At 40.8% G+C, this 27,697-nt stretch overlaps 1 protein-coding gene across 4 annotated transcripts in view; it reads left to right on the top strand.

The window, feature by feature from the left end:
* Positions 1–27,697, top strand: part of PRKN (parkin RBR E3 ubiquitin protein ligase) — a 1,400,491-nt gene that overhangs the window by 752,090 nt on the left and 620,704 nt on the right. For all 4 annotated transcript variants that reach the window (XM_074397175.1, XM_003933783.4, XM_074397176.1 and 1 more), the window contains one exon: positions 9,634–9,749. In XM_074397175.1, the coding sequence (XP_074253276.1) occupies positions 9,634–9,749 (116 nt within the window). The remainder of the gene's footprint in view (positions 1–9,633; positions 9,750–27,697) is intronic.

Raw genomic sequence — 27,697 nt, forward strand, 5'->3', positions numbered from 1 at the left:
TTCTTAGCCAGTGTGCTTGGTCTGGAAGATAGTTAACCTGGACAATGAAATGATTACATGGCTCTTCTACATTATTTGCCATTGTTGATTGGAATAAGTGTTTTGCACATTTAGAAATAAATGTAAAATAAGGCCATCTTCTAGAGACTCCCCAGAAAATGCTAGGAATGCGGTAACTCATCTAGGGATGGTGCATCATAATAAGTCTTCGAAACCGTGACCTGCCTCCTCAGTTTCTTGCAAATATTACCAGCTAACAGATGTTTGTTTATATGTCCTCTCCTGGAGGTCAAACCATGTAATCCAATAATCAGCAGTGGGAGATTACAAAAGGAAATACTCCATGTTCACAAGATATTTTAACGTCTTATTTATCTGAGCACAGAAGCTGGAAAGCTTTGCCTGAACATGCAACTGGCAAATGCTGTGGGTGCCATTATGTTTTTGAAGCTGACATATTACCAGAGCCTATGAAACCTTTAGCTTCTAAAGGAGAGAAAGAACAGCTAGAATAATAAATGAAAGCTTTTACTGTCTGGCTAGGCGACAAAACTGAAAGGGAAGAGATATGCTTGATTTATAAACTGAGTAGATGACCTGGCATAAGTAACTGCTCTTACAATGAGGTGAGACGGAAGTTATATCTCCAAACATTTGTTGGAATTGGGAGAGAAATGCCAGGGAAGCTAGTACCACACCAGAGCCACCAGTTTATTGAACATCAGACCAAGGGAAAGAAAAAAAAAATGGCTGCTGTATTGTATGTAGTCCTGAGCCAGATTCCCCTGGAATGGCCATTCATTCCCAGGAATGAGTCAGAGATCAGAGGGGGCTGCCTCATCTGGCCATCAGGGTCCTCCTGCTCACTGTCAGCATGGAGTAATTGCAACTTTGACAGCTGTCCCTTAGTTCTAGAACGTTTGGAGTCAGGGACCCTTCATCAATGCTAACAGCAAGATAATTATGTGCAAGTAAAGAAATACCAATAAACATAGAGGAAGCATTTGCTCTAAAAAAAAAAAAAAACTCCCCAATGATAGATTAACCAGGGGACAACACCTAGGGTCAAAGCTTCAAAATCATAAAGAAAAAGGAAAATCCTTGTTTTGCAGTCTGAAAGATTACATGGAAATCAGTCTTGGAAGTACCTGTCAGCACTGCTAAGTTAAAGAATGAAAAAAATTGGCCAGGCTCTGTGGCTCACTCCTGTAATCCCAGCACTTTGAGAGGCTGAGGCAGGTGGATCAACTGAGGTCAGGAGTTCAAGACCATCCTGGCCAACATGGCAAAACCCCGTGTCTACTAAAAATACAAAAATTAGCTGGGTGTGATAACGCACACCTACAATCCCAACTACTTGGGAGGCTGAGGCAAGAGAATTGCTTGAAGCCAGGGCAGAGTTTGCAGAGAGCCAAGATCGCGCCTCTGCATTCTAGCCCGGGCAACAGAATGACGCTTCATCTCAAAAAAAAAAAAAAAAAAAAAAAAAGTAAAAATTTGAAAATAAGTAACTGGGGAAACATCAGGCATAGCTGGATCCAGGGTAGAAGAGATCTCATTGGAGACTGTCTCTCTCTCTCTCATCACTGTTTCCTTCTGAGCCCCAGCTTGGTTTCCAGGTATCTCAGGTATCACATGTGGGAGAGTGTTACATTCTGACTGATGAAACTAGTGCTGCCCGTTTGCCCCTGGGCTAGGAAAGGGAAAAGGAGGTGCAGCGATCTGAGCTTGTTGGAGCAAGTACCTTGAGCTATGAAAGAGGATATTAGTTTTCTTAGTTTTCACACATTTTATAAGGGTCAGTAATGACTGCAAATCTTTTCTTTGCAGGAATCATTTTGAATATCTTCTTTAACAATCTCCCTTTTACTCAACATTATAAACATCAAATTCTGGCTTAGTGGCATTACCCCTGGAATAAACTTCAAGTCCTGGCATATTGAAGAGCTTACAATCAGGCAGAGAAGGGGAGGATATGGTTTATATTAGTCAACTTTTGTTTTAAGTTAGACTTCTTGAAGACATGAACCATAAACTGACAGGCTCCTTCTCAGCAAAGTTTTCACATGGTTTTGCTTTGTGTGGGGGCATATTGATTTTCTTTCTCCTGATAAACTTTGCACATCATCTAGACTAGAGGCTTTATTAACATCTTGAAAGAAAACAAATTTATAATTGGACATAACGATAGACTCATTAACTTTTTAGGTCTCATTTGTTTGACTAGGTATAACTTAATTGTAAAACTGGCATTGTTAATTTAACAAAGTGTACATTCATTATACAGTCCAACAATGTGCATAGTTACTATGTATCAGAACTGATAAAATGAGTTACTGGGTTTATGTAATACCCCATAAGTCTAACACTTCAGTATGAAGGCTAAGACACAATAAAGAAGTCACAAGATGAACAGGCTTTGGCATAGCTACTTTAAAGGCTTTATTTATGTACTAGGTACATAGTGTTGTGGTTATGGTTTATATGGCTTTTTTTTTTTTTTTTTTTTTTTTTTTGAGATGGAGTCTTGCTCTGTTGCTAGGCTGGTGGGTGGTGGCATGATCTTGGCTCACTGCAACCTCCGCCTCCCAGGTTCAAGCGATTCTCCTGCCTTAGCCTCCCAAGTAGCTTGGACTACAGGTATGCACCACTACACCCAGCTAATTTTTGTATTTTTAGTAGAGACCAGGTTTCACCATGTTGGCCAGGATGGTCTCGATCGCTTGACCTAGTGATCCACCTGCCTCGGCCTCCCAAAGTGCTGGGATTACAGGCATGTGTCACTGTGCCTGGCCTGTTCGTTTGTTTTTATGGGGTTTTTGTTTGTTTTTAAAGACAGAATCATGCTAGGTTGCCCATGCTGACTTCAAATTCCTGGGCTCAAGCGATCCTCCCTCCTCAGCCTCCCAAATAGCTGGGACTATGGGTGTGTTCCACCCTACCTGGCTGGCATGTTTTTACTTACAGAACATAAACCTTTATTATTAAGATTAATAATGAAACCTCTGCATGGATAGGAAGACTTAAAACTAATGATTGTGTCTTAGAAAAGAATCTATCTCACTAATGAGGAACCGTTCTAGGCTGCAGAGTTTGTGAGGAGATAGTAACAGGAATATCTGTTGCTGTTAGCTACAAACAGGATTTTAGGTCTGTGAGAGACATTTAGATTGATTGTAAGTGACAGGGTATCTGTCTTAACTAGGTAACTGTGAGAACTTTTGTGATAGTGATGTAAGATACTTATGACTAGTTCATCTCATAAGCAGCAACCACAGCCCTGTATCCTCAGTTAATATCATCGGAAAAGTTGGATGGAGAATCTTTTGACATTTGTATTTGTCTGAGTACCTGTGTATCTTTAATACGTATTACAGAACAGTATCTGAATGTATCTTTTTGTTTTTGTGGAGGCTGATTAGAATGGGTCACCACTAACAAACGGTGACACTTGGAGAATTTTGATCTCATGCCGGGTCTGCCTCCTGGCGGTGCAGCAGTCATCTGCTGGTGACTTTCAGTCCCACACCACCTTTTCCCCTCTGCTCTGTAAGCTGGGGCTGACTGTTTCTGGAGATGGATGGGCCAGAGAAGGCAGAAGCCAGAGGCATTTCTCCCTCTCTCTGCAGGGGACATCTCTGGCAGTGGCCTCATCCCATTCATTGTCACAACGGCCAACCAAACAGCCCAGCTGCAGAGCTGTGGTGACCCCAGCACCTTCTCCTATTGTCCCCTAGCCCCAGATGACAGCTGCACAATAATGATGCTAGCTAGCCTCAAGTGGCTTCCTTTCCCTTTATAGTCCTTCTAAAAAGTGCTATAGTACTTTCACGTCTCCATAACTAATCTCATTACCATCTGTCATTTGAACCACCTGGTGTGGGCCCTGTTTTCCTAACTAGACCCCGAGCCAGGAAAATAGCTATGCAGTTAAGTGTTAGGTAAAAACCACACGCCTGCTGCAACCCTGATAGTGAAAATTGTGTGTCCCTGTTACTTTATTAAGAGAAGGATGTTTTTTTTTTTTTCTTTTGGGGAATATTATCTAAGAAGGAATTGGAGACTGGAATGGAATTTAACTCTTTGTGAAGATAGATGCAATATTTTGTTTGGAAAAAATTGTTAAACTATAAACATAAAGTTTAGGATGTTCAATAAAAGCTATTGGAAGGATCACCGGTAAATAAGTCAGGTCTTACCGCTAATGATATTTCAGGCTTGACCTTACTGTGACTTTGATAAGCAGGGCTTTCAAGCCAGTTGTCTATTTTTATAGTAATCTGATCTATCAAATTATATTTTGGCTTGACTAATTAGGTTCTGATCTTCAATGTTTTTATGCAGTTGGATTCTTGGTGTTGAGCTAATTTTCCGATTTTGCTGGGTTATTTATTCCATACTTGCCGCTCTAGTTCCCCTCTGTGAGAGGCACTGCTCATGAGTCATGGGTGAAGGGACATCTTGAGTGAGCAGGAGTGGCTTCCAGGAATGCCACAGTCCAGCTGACATCTTCACGCTCTTTTTCCCGGGTACCACTTTGATCTGTATGGACCTGATGTGATTTGCAGTCAGGCCTCTACAGTGAGGAGGAGAGGGCAAATGAGTTGTGATGAAAGAAAAGAATGGAAGGAAAGGATCACAGCCTTGTCCAGAGAAATGGTAAAAGTGTGAGTACCCTTCTAAGAGCTTAAGGAATACAACTGTTGGGTTTTCCATTTAATAATAATAAGGTGGGAAACGGGCAAGGCGTGATGGCTCTAGCCTGTGTTTCCAGCACTTTGAAAGGCTAAGGTAGGCGGATCACTTGAGGTCGGGAGTTCGAGACCAGCCTGGCCAACATGGTAAAACCCCATCTTTACTAAATTAGTAAATACAAAAATTCACCGGTGTGGTGGCATACAGCTATGATCCCAGCTACTCAGGAGGCTGAGGCATGAGAATTGCTTGAACCCAGGAGGCAGAGGTTGCAGTAAGCTAAGATCATGCCACTGCATTCCAGCCTGAATTACAGAACAAGACCCTGTCTCAAATAAATAATAAAATGGAAAACGCTTATGGCATTCAACAGTGTCACAATGTTAAGCCAACCACATTTGCTAAGGTCTTATTTTTTTTCAAGTATAAAAAATAATCGTTTCAGATATTATTTGAAAACAAAACAAAACTGGCCATTTGATGTCACAGATTTTATCTCCCTAGCTAATTATGGTTTCCTAGAAGTGAATATTTGTATCCAGATGAAATGAATACGCCCCTGGGAATTACAGCTCCTGGGTAGGTGGGGGAATTTATGTACTTATATATTTAGGACTTGTTATGTGTCTTTTTATAGCTGATTTATGTGTGACCTAGCATTTGTAAGAGGTGGGGTGGGCCCCTCTGAAATTCATTTTACCCACAGTAAAGGATTCTGTTCAAGCCACACTAGAATTAACAGCTGGTCTTCTTGATGAGGAGGACACGCCCCTCCTACTCCCCAGAGGGCTGCTTCCCTAGTGACCTAAAAGCAGCTTCCTCCAGCCAACCACTATACATGCTCAAACAATGCCACCTTGAGCAGCCTTGCCTTGGGCATAACCACAGTCACCCATCATAGCTCCAGATATTGCTTGGGCCACTTGGCTTGGGCCCTGCCATGCCTCAGTGACCTCACAGTGGTACAGTGGTATCAGTCTTCTGACCAGCCTTCTGGGACTCTAGCTAGAAGACTTTCCTGGCTTTGACTTCCTCAATTTTTTTAACTGAGTAATTAAGAGAAATAAAACAGAATTCATAGTTAATTCCAAAGAATCATGCAACTGTCTGTGAGATGACACTCCTATGTGAGCAAGCGATTCTCACCCAAGGTGGAAGTTTGGAAAAAGGCCCTTCTAACTTCTATTGTGTGATGCTTTATTGTCTGCTGGTTTTGAATACAGATTGGAAATGTTGGAAAAGACTTCAACAGTCTTAGCCCACTGGTTGTATAGGAGCAGAAATGACCAGCTCACTCGGCTCATTAGCCTGAAAGAAAAGGTGTTATTACTGAGAAGCAATGCTCCATGGGGCTCTCATGTGTTGCTCCTCTTTGAGGGAGGCACTAACTTGTTCTGACCCATCTTTTCAAGGAAGTTGTAGAGCAAATGACCTTGGAAGTAGAGAAGATAATGTCTCTCTCCAGATCAAAAGGCAGATTTGCTTATTATCCTGTATGATAAAGATAATGTCTCCCTTCAGGATGAAAAGATGGCTTGCTTAGAACTACTTATAGAAGACTTGAGTTTCCTAAGCTCAGAGTCCTCAGCTGTGATGCAAAACCACTGCACCTGCAGAATCTGACTTAGTCCAGCTGGTTCCACCGTGAGAGAGATGTGTGGAGGGGAACTGGTGTCATACGATACTCATGCTTCTTTCTATGTGTGCTCTGAGTTCTGCATTCTTTTGTCTCTGATCCAGGAGTCTCTTGTCTTCTGTCAGCATTCATGATACCATGGCAAACTAGCTTGCTAACTTGCAAGCTGGGTAAAATCTCAGATCCTTCACAATTCTTTCCAGTTATTCTAGTGCTACACAAAAATGTTCTTTAATAAAAATTGGTAGAGAAAGCACTGAAATTTACTGATGAGACATACATATTTAATATAGGGTTGGCAATGTGCATTTTTGTTTTATCACACTATATGAATTACTAGAATTTTTCAACTATCTGTAACTTACACCATTATCTATAAACACCTACCCCCAATAAAAAGGCTTTTATCGGGCTGAATTTTATCTGGTGTTAGAACAATTTGTGATTTGTTAGCTGAATGTCTACTGCAGCTTCCTGTAAGCTAAGAAAAAAACATAAATGCTTTCTATTTATCTGTATATGAAATAGCTTCTCAATAGTCCTGCCAACTCAGCTATTCTGGAGGAATTACTTTGTTATGAATGAGGATTTTTTTCATGTCTGCAAAAAACAGTTGTAGCTAGCTCAGGGTATTTTACAAAGGTCAGTCATGTCCTTCAGACTTTTTGTTTTGGTGGTCAGACATTGTTTTAAATCTCTTTCTCAATACCCTTGAGCTGGCCATTGAAGGATTTGTCGAATTTCAAAAGATTGAGTAAAAAGAATAGGATCCTGTTTTTTCAGGGGGAAAAAAAAAAAAAATCAGCCAGCATGATTTCCATGCTGCTGTGGGGAAGGTCCTGGACTCAGGGACAGGACTCCACAGGCATGCCTGAACCTGGGCCCATCACACACACTGGACATCCCGCCCACTCCAGCCAGACACCACACACACACCTCCATGGGCTGAGGACTCTAGGTGTGAGGGCCGGCTCATAGTCCACTGCCCCAGATAGGATAGATTTAGTTAACCAAGTTAGACCACCTGGGATTGGTGAGACTTGTAGTGAAGAACAGCCTGGGTTCCAAATCCCTGGCTTTGGGATACTTCTCTTACAGGCTCACACCTGTAATCCCAGCACTGTGGAAGGCCAAAGCAGGTAGATCATCTGAAGTCAGGAGTTCAAGACCAGCCTGGCCAACATGGTGAAACACCATCTCTACAAAAATACATAAATTAGCCTGGCATGATGGCAGATGCCTGTAATCCCATTTACTTGGGAGGCCTTGGAGGCAGAGGTTGCAGTGAGCCAAGATCATGCCAGTGCATTCCCACCTAGGCGACAGAGTGAGACTGTCTCAAAAAAAAAAAAAAAAAAGTGACACACTCCAGATTTTTGAGAGTCACATATTTTACCTGTGATGTAGCATTGTTTTCAGACATCGTAAGCGACCTACTACAGCGGGGCTCTTGTGAGATAGTAACTAGAGTTTACTCGTTTTGCCTCTGATGCTGGTGGAAGCTCAAGGTTTCTCACAGTGTGGTCCCTGGAGCAGGAGGAATGACATCACAGGGAAAGTTGTTGGAAATGCACATCTTAATGCCATCCCAGAATTTACAAAATCCTGGGGTAGGTCTGGTGATCTCTGGTTTAACAAGCCCTTGGCCTCTTGCAGCCACGTGACTCTGATGCACACTACAGTTTCAGACCAAGGGGTGCTGCTCAGGGTCTCGCATGTCAGAGGAGAATGAGGTTAGTTAAATTATAAATAGGAAAAGAAGAAATTAAATGTTGCCGTGAAATGTGTGAGGGGATAACATACAGCATTTATTAAAGAAAAGATAAATAGCATTGATTACGTCCCTTGTTTATCATTTAAGAAGTATATGTCATGCCTATCCTATGTCAGTCACTGTTAGGATATAAATAGGAGTAAAGCATTTTACAAATGTCTCATCCTGGACCACTGTGGCCTGCAGGGAAAATCTAATTTGCCACATATTTTTGTAAATAAGGTTTTGTTAGAACACAGCCATACCCATTCATTTGCATATTGTAGCAGAAAATTTAGCTTCACAGACCTTAGTATCATAGAAGGCGTACAGACTATGTAACAAGAAGCAGAGCAATTACTGGCCAACACTTCGGTGTATGAATGAACTGAAGGAGAATGAGAATAAAATAGAAGTTAGGAAGAAGTGAGGAATAAAAAAGAGATGTGCTTGGGAAGGGAGATATTATCAATCAAAAGACTGTGACCAATGTGAAAAGCTAAAATGAGGGAGTATGTGGCAGGACCGGGCTGGGGAAAGGAACGAAGTAGCAGCGGGATACTGGATGGGAATATTCCAGCTCCCTGGCACGGAGGGTGGGCAGCAGAGTCTTCCTGGGAATGCTGGGGTGTTGATACCAGGCAGAAAGGGGGCTGACTCCAGATGGGGCTGGGACAGCCATGCTCTGCTACACTTCTTTTTGTTGAGACAGAGTCTCGCTCCGTCACCCAGGCTGGAGTGCAGTGGTTGATCTCGGCTTACTGCAACCTCAAGTTTTTCACCTGCCTCAGCCTCCCTAGTAGCTGGAATTATAGTCATTATAGTTGTGTGCCATCACACCCAGCTAATTTTTGTATTTTTAGTAGAGACAGAGTTTCACCATGTTGGTCAGGCTGGTCTTGAATTCCTGACCTCAAGCGATCTGCCCACCTCGGCCTCCCAAAGTGCTGGGATTACAGGCGCGAGCCACCATGCCCAGCCTCTGTTGCACTTCTCTGTCTGCCAGGAGTCCACGTGTACTTGTGTGGCTGTTTACAGTAGGGCTCTCTCCATTCCTTACTCCGCTAAATGATTAACCATGTAGTGATGCTGGAGAAAAAGCACTGGATTTTCCTGCGGGGAGCTCGAGTTAGCTCTTGGCTTCACCTCTCACTGTTTGACCGTGGGCACGTCATGTCATGGCTTCATGTCTCCCTTTCCTCCTTAGTGAGAGGCTTCTTCCTGCCTCCATGTTTTCTGATTCTTCTAGTCTCACTTATTTTCAAGGGGGCATCACTAAAGGAAAGTCACAGCGTATCCCTAGCTCCCTCGGTTAAAGAGCGGAAGAAGGAATAATTAGCAGAGACGCGGGCCCTTATGAAAGGGAATCCTTGACCACTGTGGCACAGGGCATCCTTTCCTGGGAAAGGCTTCAGGCTGATTTATTTCCAACTCACACCTCATAACCGATTTCTTCTCTTACCCAAAGAGATTGTTTACTGTCGAAACGTTTAGAGGAGAAATGAGCAGCCGGGCTCCATGTGTGTGATCGTATTTATCTTTCTTTCAGGAATTTTTCTTTAAATGTGGAGCACACCCAACCTCCGACAAGGAAACATCAGTAGCTTTGCACCTGATCGCAACAAACAGTCGTAACATCACTTGCATTACGTGCACAGATGTCAGGTAAGGATCTAAGAACAGCGTCACTCCTCCGCTCCTTACTTTCCCCATACCGTTCTGCCGTGAACTCTCTTTCCTGGGGAGTGTCTGCTTTCTTTTGATGTTTCTGCCCAATTTGGGTATGTTTTCATGTGATGAAACTATTTAAAATGCCAATGACTTAGTTTAACTAGGTACATTGGGTCCTAAGCTGTGAGATGGCATATCCATAGTGTATTCTTAGTTGATATTAAAATGTAAGCTCACATATTTGAGTATAAAATGTAAACTCATCCATTAAGTTCCAAAATAAAATTAAAATATGATGCTACCATTAGGAATGTTAACAGAAGGCATGCACCACCACGCCCAGCTGATGTTCTGTAATTTTAATAGACACGGGGTTTCCCCATGTTGGCCAGGCTGGTCTTGAACTCCTGACATCAGGTGATCCGCCCGCCTCAGCCCAAAGTGCTGGGATTATAGGCGTGAGTCACTGTTCCCAGTCAGGAATGGAAAAACAATTTATGAACACCATAATACATAGCCCATACATTTTATTTTTAAAATGTCTTTTCCATACATTTCAGTTCTCCATATTTGCCTGTATTTATGCTGAGGCTTCGCACACATTCGTATACTCGAAATGAAAGCATGTAGGTAGTTTTGGACCTTCTTATTTCTAATCTCGGTGAATACAAGAAACGCAAATGTGGAGATGGTCTGTTAGGAAAAAAATGGAAAATGACTTGAGGTGAATTGCAGTGTAGGAGCCAAGGACAAAGTAGAGGAAACTGAGTCTATTTGCTCTGCAGAGCAGGCAATTCAGAGTAGAATTCCTTACTCTACACTTTGCAAATGGACAGAGCGAAAGAAATTAGTTTCCTTAGATGTTCTTTGAGGTTGGCTAAGAAGCTCAAATTGCAATAGTGAGAACTTAGCCCTAATATCAGGAAGAACTTTTTAATGAAATGCCAAAGTGAATTAATAAAGTCAAATAATCTATTGTTTCAGACTTTTAAGGAAAAATAGTCATGTACCCTAATCATTTTACGTGTTGTCTCTCTTTGGCCTTTGGAAATGTATTAGATGGTCTTTTAAAGTTGCTTTAAACTGTGTGCTTTCATAAGAAGCAATTGTTCACACTCCTATCAGGCTACGTCTATTCTCTAATAAGTTAAAATTAAAATATTGATTAATAGAAGCCCCAAAACTTTAAAAACATCTGTTGAACAAACCTGTTTCCAAGAAGGAATGAAAATGAGACAAGATTTTCTCTTTGCTGCGTGTTTAGTCACTGCTGTGGCAGGAAACCACAATATTGCCTTTAAAAGGCAGTGCTTCAGCCTCTCTTGGCAAGGTGAGTGACTGCACATGGCTAATGCTTTCAACAGGCAGGAAGAACAGCTAAGATGGGGATTTTGGTGTTTCAGGAAAGGAATCGGGAAGTGCTAAAAGTGAGGGCTGGACTGCTCTGATAGCAGTAGCTAATTGAAGTCACTTTTCAGTTTTTCAAAGGAAAAATTCAGAATACTTTTCTGTAAGTCAGAAAGCATCTTGTCAGCCAGTATTTTAAACTTTCCATTAAGGTTGGTAAAGATGACATTAAGATATGTGGTAATGTTGGTGTTATCTTACTAAGAGCATGGCCCTCCCCGTTTCCCGCTGTTAGGCTGTTACGTTCATGTAAGTAACTGGAGATTTCTGTTGAAGAAAACGAGCCACCTCTCAGATACACGGGGCGATAATTGCTGGAAAAATACTATTGTCACAATAAATTTTTTCATATGATTACTTTTGGGAGAATTTATAAATGGAAGCGACTATCTCCAGACGCATCTAAAGAGTGTGTGTATGTGACCGACCACTTGATTGAACAAGGCCCCTTCTGGTGTAAGGCAGTAGAGGAGTGTCCCATGTGTAGGAAAGAGAGACGAACTCCTTCTGACTTTGAGGTTTCCATGTGTAAGGGCATGATGAGCGCCTGCACAGACACTCCGTGCAGTTTGGTGATCATTTGGGGGTTTTTCCTGAAAATACTTTCTTTTTAAATTTGGAAATCATTCACAATAAACTATAAAAAGTGTTACAAGTTATTTTTACCCTAATGCTTAGTAAAATTTTGTTTTTTCCCCAGTATCTTGATTATGCCTACATATTTGCAGTATATGTGTGTGCTATATAATTATATTGTATGTATAGTTTTGTATCTTGCTTTTTCCATTTAGCATGACAGTATGATAAATGTTTTCCTCTGCACTTCTCTTTAAAATGGCATACTCATCCGGGCACAGTGGCTCGCACTTGTAACCCCAGCACTTTGGGAGGCCAAGGTAGGCAGATCACTTGAGCTCAGGAGTTTGAGACCAGCCCGGAAAACATGGCCAGACCCTGTCTCTACAAAAAATATAAAAATTAGCCAGGCATGGTGGCATGCACCTGTAGTCCCAGCTGCATAGGAGGCTGAGGCAAGAGGATGGCTTGAGCCTGAGAGGTCAAGGCTGCATTGAGCTGTTTGTGCCACTGCACTCCAGCCTGGGTGACAAAGTGAGACCCTGTCATAAAAAAATTAAAAAATGAAAAGAATAATAGATTTCCTTTACCATGAAAACAGTTTTTTTAAAAATAAATAGGTACCTGGAATTCTGTCATGTGGGAATATGCTGTTGTATGAACTTTTTCTTTAGTACAGCTAAAAACGGGGTCCTTGTCACACAACTATGAAAAATTAGGCCCGCAGACTCTTTTGAGGGTGAGAAAAATGTAACTTATTGGGCAAAAAGGAAAAGAAAAAGGGTAACAGGTACTCTCAGCAAAGCACGAATCCCAGGTGCTACCGCGATCAGGAGAAGCCAGGCTCCTCCCTGCCGCAAACAGCACAAACTTCCCAAGGCGTCATCCCTTTCTCCCAGTGCACAGGCCAGTCAGTTTCTCCGGATACCCCTTTATACTTGGCTGTCTCAGTTCTACTTCACCACTTTCCCACTGTTGAGCATTTAGATTACTTACAGTTTTTTAAAAAACAAGACTGAAAATCATATTATTTTAAAGACATCATGTACTGCATGCCTTGACTCTTAAGAACACAATTGTGACAATGGTTGTATAGGTCCATGGTAATGGACATTTTTGAGGTTCTTAATGGGTATCATCATGCTCCTTTCCAGCAACACTGCTCCAGTTCTGATCTGGCTTCCCATGTTTGAGACGGCTCAGTCCTATCTCTCTTTCAGCATTGTGTATGCTCGTGATTTTTGTCTTTGCCTATTTGATAAAGGGGATTTTTTAAATTGTTTTAAGTTGTAATTTACGAATTCAAGAATTTCTCATTGGCTTATTTGCATTTTTTATTGTGAGAGAACAATGCAAAGCCTTCTCAGTACAAAAGCTATACAAAAAGTCTACAAAACAGATCTGGTCTCAGCAATTGCTTTCTCATTCACTATTCATAACATCAGGGTGTCCTTTATAAATACAGTATATTGGCTTTTGAATTTATGTTTAAATATGTTGCTTTGGTCTTTATTTAAAAGTATCGTATTTTCCTGGAGGGGAATCAAATTCATAATTAATTACAGACTTAAAAGTAAAAGGGGTTTTAAAATCTATTATTTTATAGTTGTTTTTCTTATTTATATATGTGTATTAATTATACACCATTAATCAAATTAGACATAATTAACCACAAAATAGATGTAAATCATAGGATAGTATTAATTTATTTGTGAATATATTTTTTGTGTACTTATAATGGGAAGTAAAAATAATATTCTAAGCCTCCAACTGACTGAATAGACTCCTTCCTGGTCAAGGGGACCATGGAGACACCTTGGAAGCTGAGTCCCAGCCATGATGGGGTAGGATGTCAGACAGGCCTGTTATGCTCCCTCCGTCTCTAACCACCTCTAGACTTTCTTCCCTAAGGGCTAAACAGAAACTGGGTGCTCCAAAAGACTCCACACTGAGGCCAGGCGTGGCTCATGCCAGCAATAATCCCTGCACTTTGGGAGGCCGAGGTGGGTGGATCACTTGAGGCCAGGAATGTGAGACCAGCCATGGCCAACATGGGCAAATCCCATCTCTACTAATAAAAAAAAAAGGGGGGGGGGGCAGGCGTGGTGGCTCACGCCTGTCATCCCAGCACTTTGGGAGGCCGAGGCGGATGGATCACAAGGTCAAGAGATCAAGACCATTCTGGTCAACATGGTGAAACCCCGTTTCTACTAAAAATACAGAAATTAGCTGGGCATGGTGGCGCGTGCCTGTAATCCCAGCTACTCGGGAGGCCGAGGCAGGAGAATTGCTTGAACCCAGGAGGCAGAGGTTGCGGTGAGCCAAGATCGCGCCATTGCACTCCAGCCTGGGTAACAAGAGCAAAACTCCGTCTCAAAAAAAAAAAAAAAAAAAAAGGCCAGCCATGGTGGCTTATACCTGTAATCCCAGCACTTTGGGAGGCTGAAGCAGGCAGATCACGAGAGGTTAGGAGTTAGAGACAAGCCTGGCCAATATGGTGAAACCCTGTCTCTACTAAAAATAAAAAATGTAGCTGGGCATGGTGGTGTGCACCTGTAGTCCCAGATACTCAGGAGGCTGAGGCAGGAGAATCGCTTGATCCTCAGAGGCAGAAGTTGTATTGGGACAGGATCATGCCACTGCACTCCAGCCTGGGCGACAGAGTGAAACTGTGTCTCAAAAGAAAAACCCACATTATCCACACTGACAATGTCGATTACTGGCTTATATCTTCTCGGATACAGAACAAAGACAAGATGAGATAAATCAGTCCTTCACCCTCCCTGAGACAGCTGCCTGCTCTATTCCGATTTTCTTTAAATGTTCAACTTATTTTATGTAAAATGTCAGTTTACTGGGCACTGACTAAAGGCTCACAAGTATATCACCATCACAAGTGTGGCTCACTGCCTCCCCGTTTTAAGGAAAATGCATAAATGCTAAATCTCTTCAGAACCTCTTTGGGAAAAAAACAGCCGCAGATGTGTCTGTGACTTGCATTTTTCCCAGGCATGCTCTCAAGCTGGAATAACAGACCTTGATGACTGAGCCTTCTGCCTCAGTCACTCATTTTGGTTGTCTGCCCTAATGAAAGTAAGAATTTTATGTTTTTGTGCTTTACATGTATACTTCTGTATATTTTTCATTTACCTTTTTATAATAATAATTCAAAGTACCCTAATGCCATAAAACTAACTTTTTTACCTTAAGAGAATAGCACAGTTTCTTTGGTCTTTGGTTTCTGTATAAAATCCAGAAATTTAAGCAGGTCATTTACAAGGCTCTGACTGTTTCTGAGGACTGCAGAAGGGAGGAAAAGGAGTTCTTCACAGCTTCTAAATTGATTGAGACAGTTGCAAAAGTACTTGTACTCAGTCCTATTTATTGGCAAATGCAGACATCAAAGACGTCTGCATTGATGCTGTCTACCAAATCACATATATGTGGTTGCAATATGTAGGTAGATGTATAAGAGACATGTGTGACTCATGGACAGATTTGAGGCTTACAATTCAGGTACATGATTTGTGTCCTTTCAGTTTACATTTCACATAAAATATTTTACTTTTCCTTAGGCAGGTACCATGGATCACGCCTGTGATCCTAGCACTTTGGGAGGCTGAGACAGGCAGATCTCAAGGTCAGAAGTTCGAGTCCAGCCTGACCAACATAGTGAAGCTCCATCTCTACTAAAACTACAAAAATCAGCCAGGCATGGTGGCGCATGCCTATGGTCCCAGCTAAGGGACTGAGACTGAGACAGGCTGAGGCAGGAGAATCGCCTGAACCTGAGTGGCGGAGGTTGTGGTGAGCCAATATCATGCCACTGCACTCTAGACTGGGCAAAAGAGCAAGACTCCACCTCAAAAAAAAAAAAAAAAAAAAAAAAAAAAAAAAAAATTAACTCTTCCTTAAAGAAAAAAGTGAACTATTTGAGAAGCAGAATGTCCTGAGGTTTTTTGTGAAGCCGCAGGTTCCCTCTGGCATCAGACCTTGTATTTTGCTCTCCTAACAACAAGTGACTTGTTCTTCACCTTTCAGTATTGTGAGTTGATAGTTTGAGGTTTATGAATATAAGCATCATGAGCTGAACAAAAAGCAAGAACTTGAATCGAGCCCAGTAAGTCTAGCACTTGAAGGCAGCATCACTGCATTGTTTATTATTTCCAATAGAAGTTACAACGGAAGTGTTACGTGTGAATTTTTGGTGGCGAAAAAGAAGAGCGGTCAACTATAAATTTAATTTTCTCAGGAAGGCAACTTTACTTTCTGCAGAAAGGGTGCTGCTGTTAGCCATCTTGCTCCCAGAGGACTCTGAACAAAGGAGGCAGGGACATTTATATCTAACACATCTGCCCGCTGCTGTGTCCTGATTCCATAGGCTGGAACTGGACTTCACAGTCTAGGCTGCACCCAGTTGGCTAATAACTTAAACCTTTTCTAAAGAGATAAAGGCAGAGGAGAAGAAAGAAAAAGAGGTGGTAACTTGTGGAATGCTTAGAGAAGCAATAACATTTCCAAATAAGGAAGGGGAATAAGCTACCATCTAAGACTTGCCTGGGCTTGTCTAGGCATGTCAGGGCAAATATCTAGGCTAGGTGTACGAACTAAGAAAACTGGATACGTTTATTTATTATGACTAACAGCTGCTTCTTAGCAAAAGCTTTAAAATAAATTAACATTTGAAGAAACCATTATTTACTTGTAGTGAATCAAGAGAAAGCTTTGAAGAAGAACCTTTTATTCATTATTTCTTACAAGAAGATTCAGAACATTCCTGGGTGGCATGGGTAAGCCAAAGGGATACCAGAATTCTTTTCTTAACCAGCGTGTATGTCTTGGGGCTCACCCTTTTTCAGTGTCTCACAAACGAAAGTGATATTTCTGTTCCTTCAGTCTCCCTTTACAGTGCTATTCTTCTAAAATTTTTAAAATGTAAAATTTTAAAACATACAAAATAGAAAAATCCTTATCATGGTGTAGAGGACTAAACTCTGATTTTTTATTGTATCCAAATTCCTATCTAAGGGGCCTGGGGAGTCATACCCTACAAATCATAAATTCTCCTCAGATAGGTTTTATTTAACCTTGCTTAATGTGACTTACTTTCCAAACTTTGGATAACATTATGAGACAAGGAAGAAAAACAAAATATTTTACCCTAAAACATGTTTCTTTGCTATATCTTCAAATGGCCCTGCAAAGCTGTCCTTTGTAGGGAAATATTTGCACCTGTAAAGAATCTCTATTAACATGGCTAGATCTTTTTCTTCCAGGCCTTCCCAATCCTAAAGGGATTAAGAGTCTAACACCTCTAAAAGATCTGAATAGGAAATAGTTGTCATCTATTGTCTCTGAGGGCAGCCATTATAAGACTTCAAAAGAACCTTTTATCTTAATCTGAACATCCCCTTTCTGTTCCCGCATCTTTACATCAACTCAACGGATTGTCAAACATGTCAACCAGAAAATGTTTAAATTTACCCATAGCCTGGAAGCCCCCAGCTTTGAGTGGTTCCACCTTTCTGAACCAAACTAATGTATTTGGTTTTTCTTTTTTTTTTTTTTTTTTTTTTTTTTTTTTTTTGAGGCAGAGTCTCTCTCTGTGGCCAGTCACCAGGCTGGAGTGCAGTAGTGAGATCTCAGCTCACTGCAACCTCCGCCTCTGGGGTTCAAGCAATTATCCTGCCTCAGCCTCCCAGGTAGCTGGGACTACAGGCACGCGCCACCACACCCAGCTAATTTTTGTATCTTTTAGTAGAGATGGGGTTTCACCATGTTGGCCACGATGGTCTCCATTTCTTGACCTTGTGATCCGCCCGCCTCAGCCTCCCAAAGTGCTGGGATTACAGGCGTGGGCCACCGCTCCTGGCCTATTTCTTAAATGTATTTAATTGATCATCCTTTGCTAACATGTATAAAACCAAGCTGCGCCCCAACCACCTTGGGTATATGTTCTCAGGACCTCCCGAGGACTGTGTCAGGGACCATGGTCACTCATATTTGGCTCAGAATAAATCTCTTTAAATATTTTACGGAGTTTGACCCTTTTCATCGATAGAAGGCATCTAATGCATCGCTATACCTCCTGTCACCTTTAATCATTATTCCTTAGTTTCCAAAGCTGAAGCAGGTTGAAGAATACCCATGTTTGCTTAGTCAGAGTTTAACCTTCGAGACACATGTTTAAAATCCAGGTCCCTGTCAGGCATTCAATCTAAAAGGCTGCACTACCTTGTTATTTCCCTCAACACTTCCAATAAAGACTTATGTTTTTGATGTCATCATTGTGTGGTATAAATGGTTTCATAATTGCCTTCAAATTTGTCCGAAAATAAAATTCATTCTGCTTATTGAAGCAACGCCACCATGGATTGCAGACTTAGAAGATTTACTTGGGCCTGGAGATTAGCAAAGATTTATCGTAAAGCCATTTGTACTTTCTCCAGGTGTTCCTAGGGGAGAAAGATTTAAACAGCATTGGACTGTATTTTGATCATTTATTCATTGCTTTAACGAAGAGAGACAGGGAACAGAGATCTTAGTTACAATTCCCTTTGAATGCATTTGTTATGTCTTAAGCTGCTTTTGTCAATTCACATGTTAATTTTGGCTACAGTTGGCATTCTGTGGTGACTTAGAATTACTGTGTAAGTTCTTTATCAGTCTGATTTTTGACATTACCTTCCATCAACTTAACATTTTCTTAAAATTTAGGGGTCAGATGGGACCTGATAGTTTAGCCAGTCATCGGGCTCCGAGGAGCATGGTGAGAAACACAGGTATACTCACAAAAAATGTAACTGGAATCTTTAACATGACCTTTTACAGTAAATAACTTTCTTTCTGTCATGGAAATTGTTGGAAGTTTTTAATGTGTTGTAGCACTAGTGTTTGTGCACACAGAGGTATGTATTTCTCCCATTAGACCCAAATATGTTTATATTATAATAAACGGGTATGTTCTAGAGTTTAATGGAAAATCTTACAACCTTTTAAGATGAAAGAGAGAACTTCAAAAATATATCCTCTAACTTGAGGCAGCCTACTTCACACTGTGCCTCAGACCCCACGGGAGTAAATTCTATCTACTGATGCCAGGAGTGATTCTTTTCTGAAAAGTGTGACACACCCTTATCTACTCCAGTCTTGAGGGAGAGCTGCTATAAACCCTTCCAGAAAGAGTCTTTGTATAAAGCCTCCAATAAAAGGTGTTCACCATGCTCCCTTTGAGATTCAGATACAGTGTTTGATGACCTGTATTTTTTTAGTTACATTAATATAAAATAATTTGGGCGTCCATCTTATAGATGAAGAAATTGAATCTATCACATTAAAAAATTACATCTGATTACACTTACGAGGAAGTAATGAAACCAGCCTACAACCCAAAATCTACATGGCTTGCATTGCTTTTCTTTCACTACACCTTACCCTCCACCCTGCATGGTCCTGGCTTTCTCTGTACAGTAAAAAGCAAGGCTAGCTGGTGAGACTGGAAGGTGGATTTGCATCTGAAAAGGAAAAGTAAGATTCAGAGAAGAGAAAAAATTGAACTCGCTGCTGTCCTGTGTGCCTGTCTTTTAAAACCATTAAATGTGGGAAAAAATGGAGCTGCCTGCGAGTCAGTTGCTCTGCAAAATTGCAGGCTGCTCTCAGGCCAAGATCCAAATTGACTGACATGCCAGCGTGACTGGTCCTCCCCACAGTGGCCAGCACAAGACGTTGCATCAAAGAGATTTTAAGAAATGTTTGCTGACTTCAAGGTAAATCTGTTTCATGCAGTGCAACAAACAGAAAGCAAGCTATTTTAACATGAAACAATTGTCTTTTAAAAATCCCTTCTGAATTTAATAGACTTTTCCGCAATTAAATGTAACAATGCAAAAATCAATGCAGAGGGTTTTTTTGTGTTTTCTTGTTTGTTTGTTTGTTTGTTTGTTTTGAGACGGAGTTTCGCACTTGTTGCCCAGGCTGGAGTGCAATGGCACGATCTCGGCTCACCGCAACCTCCGCCTCCTGGGTTCAGGCAATTCTCCTGCCTCAGCCTCCTGAGTAGCTGGGATTACAGGCACGCGCCACCATGCCCAGCTAATTTTCTGTATTTTTAGTAGAGACGGGATTTCACCATGTTGGCCAGGATGGTCTCGATCTCTTGACCTCATGATCCACCCGCCTCGGCCTTCCAAAGTGCTGGGATTACAGGCATGAGCCACCGCACCCGGCATCAATGCAGAGTTTTAAGGAGCTATTAGAAATAAGGAGGAATGTCCAATTTTGAAGTCCAAGCCACAGGATATAGATTACTGTGCAATGTTGTTTGGGGTCAGTTGCTTATGAAAACGTAGAAGAAATATTTTATCCCCATTGATACTTTTAAATGTGAACCATGTCACTTTTAATGTCAGCCAGTGACCTTCATTTCTCCCGCAATGGACCCTGTGGGTTTCAGAGTTCAGCAGCTGCATCAACAAAGCTTCCTAGAGATGTTACAGGTGCTTGTGCATGAAATTCTTAGTCCTTACCTTTTCATTTAACTGTCACTGCAGGTGCGTAGTAACCCCCACTGGCAAGAGCAGGGCAATATTGCAAATCTTCCTGGAACAATTCTGTATCTGTAAAGGTCAACCTCGCATATTGTAACTGTCTGGATTTTAAGCAGTTCATTTTCTGTTCGTGGATTTTTGTTGGTGGTGGTGGTGGCGGTGGTGGTGGTGCTGGTGGGTTTTTTAAACTTATTTTTGAGACAGTTCGGAGTTTTGCTCATCACCCAGGCTGAATGCCATGGCACGTTCTTGGCTTACTCCCACTTCTACCTCCCTGGTTCAAACTATTCTTCTACTTCAGCCTCCCAAGTAACTGGGATTAAAGGCATGTGCCACCACACCCGCCTACGTTTGTATTTTTAATACAGACAGAGTTTTGCCATGTTGGCCAGGCCTGTCTCAAACTCCTGACCTCAGGTGATCCACCAGCCTCAGCATTCCAAATTGCTGGGATTACAGCCATGAGCCACCACACCTGGCCTGTTGGTGGATGTTAAGAAAGATGGAGCTACATTCCCAAAGCATCTCAGAAACCCTTGTGAGGACTTTGTTGACAGTCAAGCTTTTGTTTTTAAGGTCCATTTTCACCTGAAAGAAATACCCACAGCATTTAAATAACTATCTTTTTTTAAAAGAAAACGATTGCATGACTTTTATTGCACACATTTATTTCTAATGGCAATTTTATCCTTATAATTAGCAATTTGTTATAAACTAGGTGAGGGGAAGAAGCTACTTTTCATTGCAAATAATGTTTGTTCCAGTTCATATCTTCAGGTAGAAATTTTAAACTGCTGGGACACTTCTTAGCGATTAGCAATGATATGATCTATCTTGCCCTCTATAAACATCCTTTATGTAGCTATATTTTCTCATGACATTTAGAATTAAGTATTTGCAAATTTGTCCTTTGTAGCTTTCAAAGCCTGTAGAGCAATTTGTGGGAAAATAAGCAATCGTTTGAGAAACCTGGAGTGCAAAGTTATTTACTCAAACAAGGGTCATGGTGTGTCGATTCTGTTCCCTCTTAATTTGACAAATTCTGCGTCACAGGAAACATGGCCTTACCTGCTGTATCTTCTGTGCACTGGAAGTGGAATTTCAAGAGTTTCTAGATCTAGATGTAGATTTTCACAATACTAAGAGGTGCTGGGCTACACAGATATACCAGCATCCTAGTCTATCAGTATCACAGGCAAAGCCGTTTCATGCAGGGCTCTGAGATCTTTAATATCTCCTCTACCAATCAAAGATAAGGTAAAAGTAGATCAGCCTGTTCATTCAGCAGATATTTATTGACTTCATTTGTAGTTCAAGAAACTATTCCAAGTGGAGCTGAGACAAAGCCTTGCATTTCTGTTGGGATGTAGGGAAAGCCATGGACAGGGACACACTCCAGCAGGTGAGGGTGAGATGGGACAGGCTAGTTCAAGCAGGGCAAAAGGTGTTAACACCTCTCAGTTCATTTTCACTGTGTTGTGGTGGAAGAGGGACCCAAACTTTCTTTTCTTTTCTTTTTGATACGGAGTCTCATTCTGTCGCCCAGACTGGAGTGCAGTGGCATCATCTCAGCTCACTGCAACCTCTGCCTCCCTGGTTCAAGCAATTCTCCTGCCTCAGCCTCCTAAGTAGCTGGGATTACAGGCACATGTCAACATCCCCAGCTAATTTTTTTTGTACTTTTAATAGAGATGGGATGTCACCATGTTGGCCAGGCTGGTCTCAAACTCCTGACCTTGTGAACTACCCAACTGAGCCTCCCAAAGTGCTGGCATTACAGGCTTGAGCCACTGCACCCAGCCTTCAAACTTTATTTCTTCAGGTCAAGTTTTCCCCATGATTCTTTTGTAATACTTGGCCAAGACAGAATTTTCAAGAAATACACAGCATCATTTGTTACGGGTTTGAGCAGAGCATGCACCAGTTTCCCACTTCTTTTTCTTTTACACCCAACCAGTTAGATATGGACATTACCCGCTTGACCCCAAATCATCCTACATAGCTTCCACTTCTGCTGAAGTACCACCCCTTTGCATATTACCCTGGAAATGACCCGACCGTGAATCCAAAGTCAAACTTGGACACTTGTTGCTATTGTTGCAGGTCTCCACATTACATTCCTCCTCTGAGCCTAAACAAAAGTGACTGTGGTGTTTCAGTCTGCATGGGACTGTTTTCCTGTGTGCTCAGTCCAGACACACATGTACATCAGGATCATCTGATGTCAGCATATATTCCACAAGGGGCTGGGGAAGTTCCAACTATTGCTAACAAGTTCTATTGTTCTTAACGTTTGTTAGGTATTTTGCATGTATGCTGATCTTAACATTTCCAATGTTACCTATACCCATTTTACAGATGGGAAAAAAGGTAACAAAGAGATTATATTACTTGCCAAAAGTTGCATTGCTCTTAAATGAGGGAAGACAGTGGATCAATATTAGATCCCGTGATAATTCTGACACCAGCATTCATAGTCTTTGCTACCTTTCTGTATGGCCTCAGGAATATGTTGATTCCCTCAAAAAAATGACATCATTAATTGTGGGAGAAGAAGAGAAGTATGGCTATAAGTCTGGAAATGATTGAGGAGAGGACTGTAAGCTTAAAAGTTGGAAGGAGTGGCTGCAGATCCATTGCGCTTGGTTTTCTTAGTGTTAATGGCACTCCTGCTTAACAAACCAGCTGCAAATCCAGGGCGGGAGGGATCATTCCAGTGCTGGGCTTCTGTGAAGGTGATTCTTGCCCTTCAGGGAAATCATTGTGTGGCTTACTGCTTAACAGATGGTTGTGGCTCAGACACCCTTTGCTGAAAAGTACGGAGAAGCTTCTCAAACTCCTGATCTCAAATGGTCCACCTGCCTCAGCCTCCCAAAGTGCTGGGATTACAGGTGTGAGCTACTGCAGGTAGCTGATTTAATCATCTTATTTCTATCTTTTGGGTATCTTCACACGTATTTGGTTTAGCTCTCTCATCTCTAGTCTGTATTGGGAAAATTCTAAGTATTTTTCTAAATATGAAATTTTATTATTAGGCTATTTAAGATCCACACATGAATAGTTACTTGACTTGTAATAAAGTGACATCATTGAGATGTGGTTCTGGCTAATTTTGATGACTTTCTGTTTAAAAAAAAAAAAAATGGGGCTGGGCACAGTGGCTCATGCCTGTAAGCCCAGCACTTAGGGAGGCTGAGGTGGACAGATCATGAGGTCAGGAGATTGAGACCATCCTGGCTAACGCATTGAAACCCCAACTCTACTAAAAATACAAAAAGTTAGCTGGGCATGGTGGCACATGTCTGTAGTTCCAGCTACTCAGGAGACTGAGGCAAGAGAATCACTTGAACCTAGAAGTCAGAGGCTGCAGGAAGCCAAGATACCGCCACTGCACTCCAGCCTGGGTAACAGAGTAAGACTGTGTCTCAAAAAAAAAAAAAAAAAAAGAACCCCAAAACTCTATCTTACACTATTCATAAAAGTCAATACCAGTTAAGTTGTAGATCTTAATATACAAGTTGAAACAACAAAGCTTCTAGAATATAAAATAGTGCAATATGTTTATAACCCTTTTAAAAAGGAAGATTTCTTTTGTAAGACACAAAGAACATTTAGTTAAAGGGGAATGATTGATACATTTATTTACATTAAATTTGGGTGCTTATTCAAAGACACTAACAAGAGAGTGACCAGGAAGCCACAGCATGGGAGATCGTGCAACTAACTGAAGTAACTAAAGGTTCGGAACGAATAAAGAACGTCTACGTATCAGTAAGAAAAAGGAAGACAACACAGGAGGAGAAATGGGCAAATTAAAACCACAATTTTGATACTATCACTCACCCAGCAGAATTTAGCAGAATGCCTAAAATTTACAACACTGACAACCCCGGTCCTTTAGGTAAGGATGTGAAGCAACCGAAACTCTTGTATTCTGCTTGGCAGTATCTGCTAGAGATGAATACATACTTCTCACGTGACCCAGGAATTCCACTCCTAGGTAAATACCAATCAGAAATACATACACATATTTATGCATGTAAGAAACATTGACAGCAACGTAACTTACGATACCTCACAGATTGGAATAAACCAAGTGTCCATCAAGATAAATGTGGTATGAACATTCAGTAAAATATACGGTGATTTAAAAAGTGCATTGAACTACACACAGCTGCTAACATCATTTTGAGGGAAAGCTTGACACAAGAATGTACAGTGTACATTATTCCATTTATATTACTTCTGTTCAGCAGCAATATGAGGCTGGGTGCGGTGGCTCATGCCTGTAATCCCAGTACTTTGGGAGGCTGAGGCGGTCTAATCACCTGAAATCAGGAGTTCAAGACTGTCCTGGCCAACTTGGTGAAACCCCTGTCTCTACTAAAAATACAAATATTAGTTGGACATGGTGGCACCCAGCTTTAATCCCAGCTATTCGGATGGCTGAGGCAGGAGAATTGCAGTAAGGTGAGATTGTGCCACTGCACTCCAGCCTGGGTGACAGAGTGAAATGCAGTCTCAAAAAAAATAAATAAATAAAATAAAACCAGCAATACATATCATTAAATATATATATTTGACTTATTCAAAAACAGGAAGAATTAATGGTGGTGGACGTAGGATGGTGGTTACCTTAGAGAAGGAAGAGGTAGTAACTGAGGGACAACTGAATTCTTCCTTTTGTTTCCATGATTCCCTTCCTTCCCTTTTTCCTGGATTTTATTATGCCTTGATGACAAAGCTCACACCTTACCCCAGGCCCTGCACTCCTTATTTTTCTTGGAACGTCGTTCTGGCACTCTTCATGATTGGAGAACTGTTTGTTGGTCAGAACTGGGACTCTAAAGAGTGCCAGAATCCTGGCATTGGCCAGACATTGTGGAGGGCATGAGTGGTCAGGGGACCACCGGGGTACTGGTGAGAGTAAAAGGGAGCATTCCAAGGAATTAAAATCATAGAATCTCTTGAAACATTATTTTATTGGGTGAAAATAAGTTTTATTCTATTAGAGACTTAGGATAATGTTCCATTCAAAAACAATTTGACAAATTTATTCTAAATATAATGTAGTAGGAAGAAAATAATTAAAATTTATTTATATTGATTATCTTAACATAGAGCATTATTGATACTTACTTTAATCAGAAATTAGCCATAATGATCTCGAACACTGTATAGTTGGTATATTATTCAAAACGTATTTTTTAATTATTTACTTAAAAAAAATTAATGACTGACTTATGAAAGCATTAGAAATTGGTAACACCTTCAGTGATTTTTCTCATTGGATCATATTACTTTTAATTAGAAACTCTCCCTCTACCAGGAGTAAGCTTAGAGAGTATTTTGATCAAGAGTATTCTCAATTCTAACAGTTTTTCAGATTAAAATGAGTAAATGTTTCCAATAGAATATTATCGATCTTTTACTTTACTCAGTATCTTGGATACTATTCTGTTGGAAATATGTATTCATTTTAATTTGAAAGAAACTCAAATTAACATTTGAAAAATAGTTTTTTGACAAATATTTTTACAAAACAGAAGTTACCAAATAAGTAATTATTTTTACGTATTTTCAGGGGTCCTCAATCCCCAAGGCCGCAGACTGGTACTGGCCTGTTAAGAAGGGTCCACACAGCAGGAGGTGAGCTGTGGGCTGGAAGCATCATGGCCTGAGCTCTGCCTACTGTTAGATCAGCAGAGGCATTAGATTCTCACAGGAGTGTAAACCCTATGGTGAGCTGCAAATGCAGGGGATCTAGGTCATGTGCTCCTCATTAGAATCTAACTAATGCCTGATGATCTGAGGCAGTTTCATCCCGAAACCATCCCCTCCCCACCCCTGTCCTGTTCATGGAAAATGTGTTTTTCACAAAACCAGACCCTGGTACCAAAAAGGTTGGGGATCATTGCCTATTTTGAGACCTTCACCAGATTTACCTGCAGCAAACAGAGGTTTTCTCAATTTCACTTCTTTATCATATGAGCAAAAATGGGATTACACTGACTGTTTCTTCAAAATGGAATATTCCAAAAGTTGAGTTACAGCTTTCAGAATTAAAACTGTGTCTATCATTTGAGTTCTCATCATTTAATCAGTTTCTCCTTCCCTTTCATAGGGATTAGTTTCAATGTATTCTTGCAAATTTTTTTCTGTGATCTTTCTTTACTTAAAGTATCTAAAGCTAAAGATGTGGGACTGTATCTCATTTGTTGGATACTTTTTTTTTTTTTTTCTTGAGACAGAGTCTCACTCTGTCTTCCAGGCTGGAGTGCAGTGGTGCTCTCAGCTCACTGCAGCCTCTGCCCCCTGGGTTCAAGCAGTTGTCCTGTCTCAGCCTCCCAAGTAGCTGGGATTACAGGTGTGCACCACCACAGCAGAATAATTTTTGCAGAGATGGGGCTTCACCATGTTGCCCAGGCTGGTCTTGAACACCTAACCTCAAGTGAGCCACCTCCCTCAGCCTCCCAGAGTGCTGGGATTACAGGCATGAGCCACCGTGCCTGGTCTGGATACTTTGATCAAAGATTGCCAACTGGTTTTGAACAAAATGCAAACAAGTTTGGAATACTTATAAGGTAGTTAAATACAATTTTAAGTACTTGAGTCCGTTTCTAAATACTTTTTTAGAAGCTGAAACTTTTCTACAGTAGCAAAGCGAGGCAGAGACCGTTGCCGTGATGAAGTAATGTTCATTTACCTGACGTCGGTTTGTCACGCTGCCTTGTTCAGTTGCTCAGTATATATAAAAGTATTTATAAATTTTTAGAAATTATTTATAAATATTTGTTTTATAAAAATAATTATATAAAAATATAAATTATAAATAAACTATAAATTCTGTTATTGGTTGAATATTACATCTTATTTCAACATAATTATGAATTATATGCATGCAACAATTACTTCCAAGTATGTTCCCCAGGTTTCTAAATGTAGTGAAAACAATGTTTTTACCATAATGCCATATCCCACCAAAATATATGTTCATTTATCATTAAAAACAAAAACATATCCAATTTTGAAATGTTAAAGTGAATTTACAGTTATGTTAACAGTAGTGTCAGATATTTCACCATCAAGAGGATACACTTCCAAAACTTTATTTTCTATCAATAAATTGCAGGAAAAGAAAAATTAAACAGTAATTGGTATTAATGGATGTTCCATTTTTATCATCCAAATAGTGATAGAAAACTATTCAATTTAACTCTCTCTGAGATTCTGCTAAGCAAGCTAACACTAATAGCTATTATTTAACTTTTTGTATATGCACAAGAAAAGTTGGAATCAAAACTTTTTTGATTTGATTTTGAGCAGTCATTTCTAAATACAAAGCCACATTCCTTCACTGAGTAATTTGTAAATGTACCTTGTGAGCTGTGTGTGTTAAGTCGTATTGTTTGA

Source organism: Saimiri boliviensis, chromosome 4, assembly GCF_048565385.1.
Source record: "Saimiri boliviensis isolate mSaiBol1 chromosome 4, mSaiBol1.pri, whole genome shotgun sequence".
NCBI lineage: Eukaryota > Metazoa > Chordata > Mammalia > Primates > Cebidae > Saimiri > Saimiri boliviensis.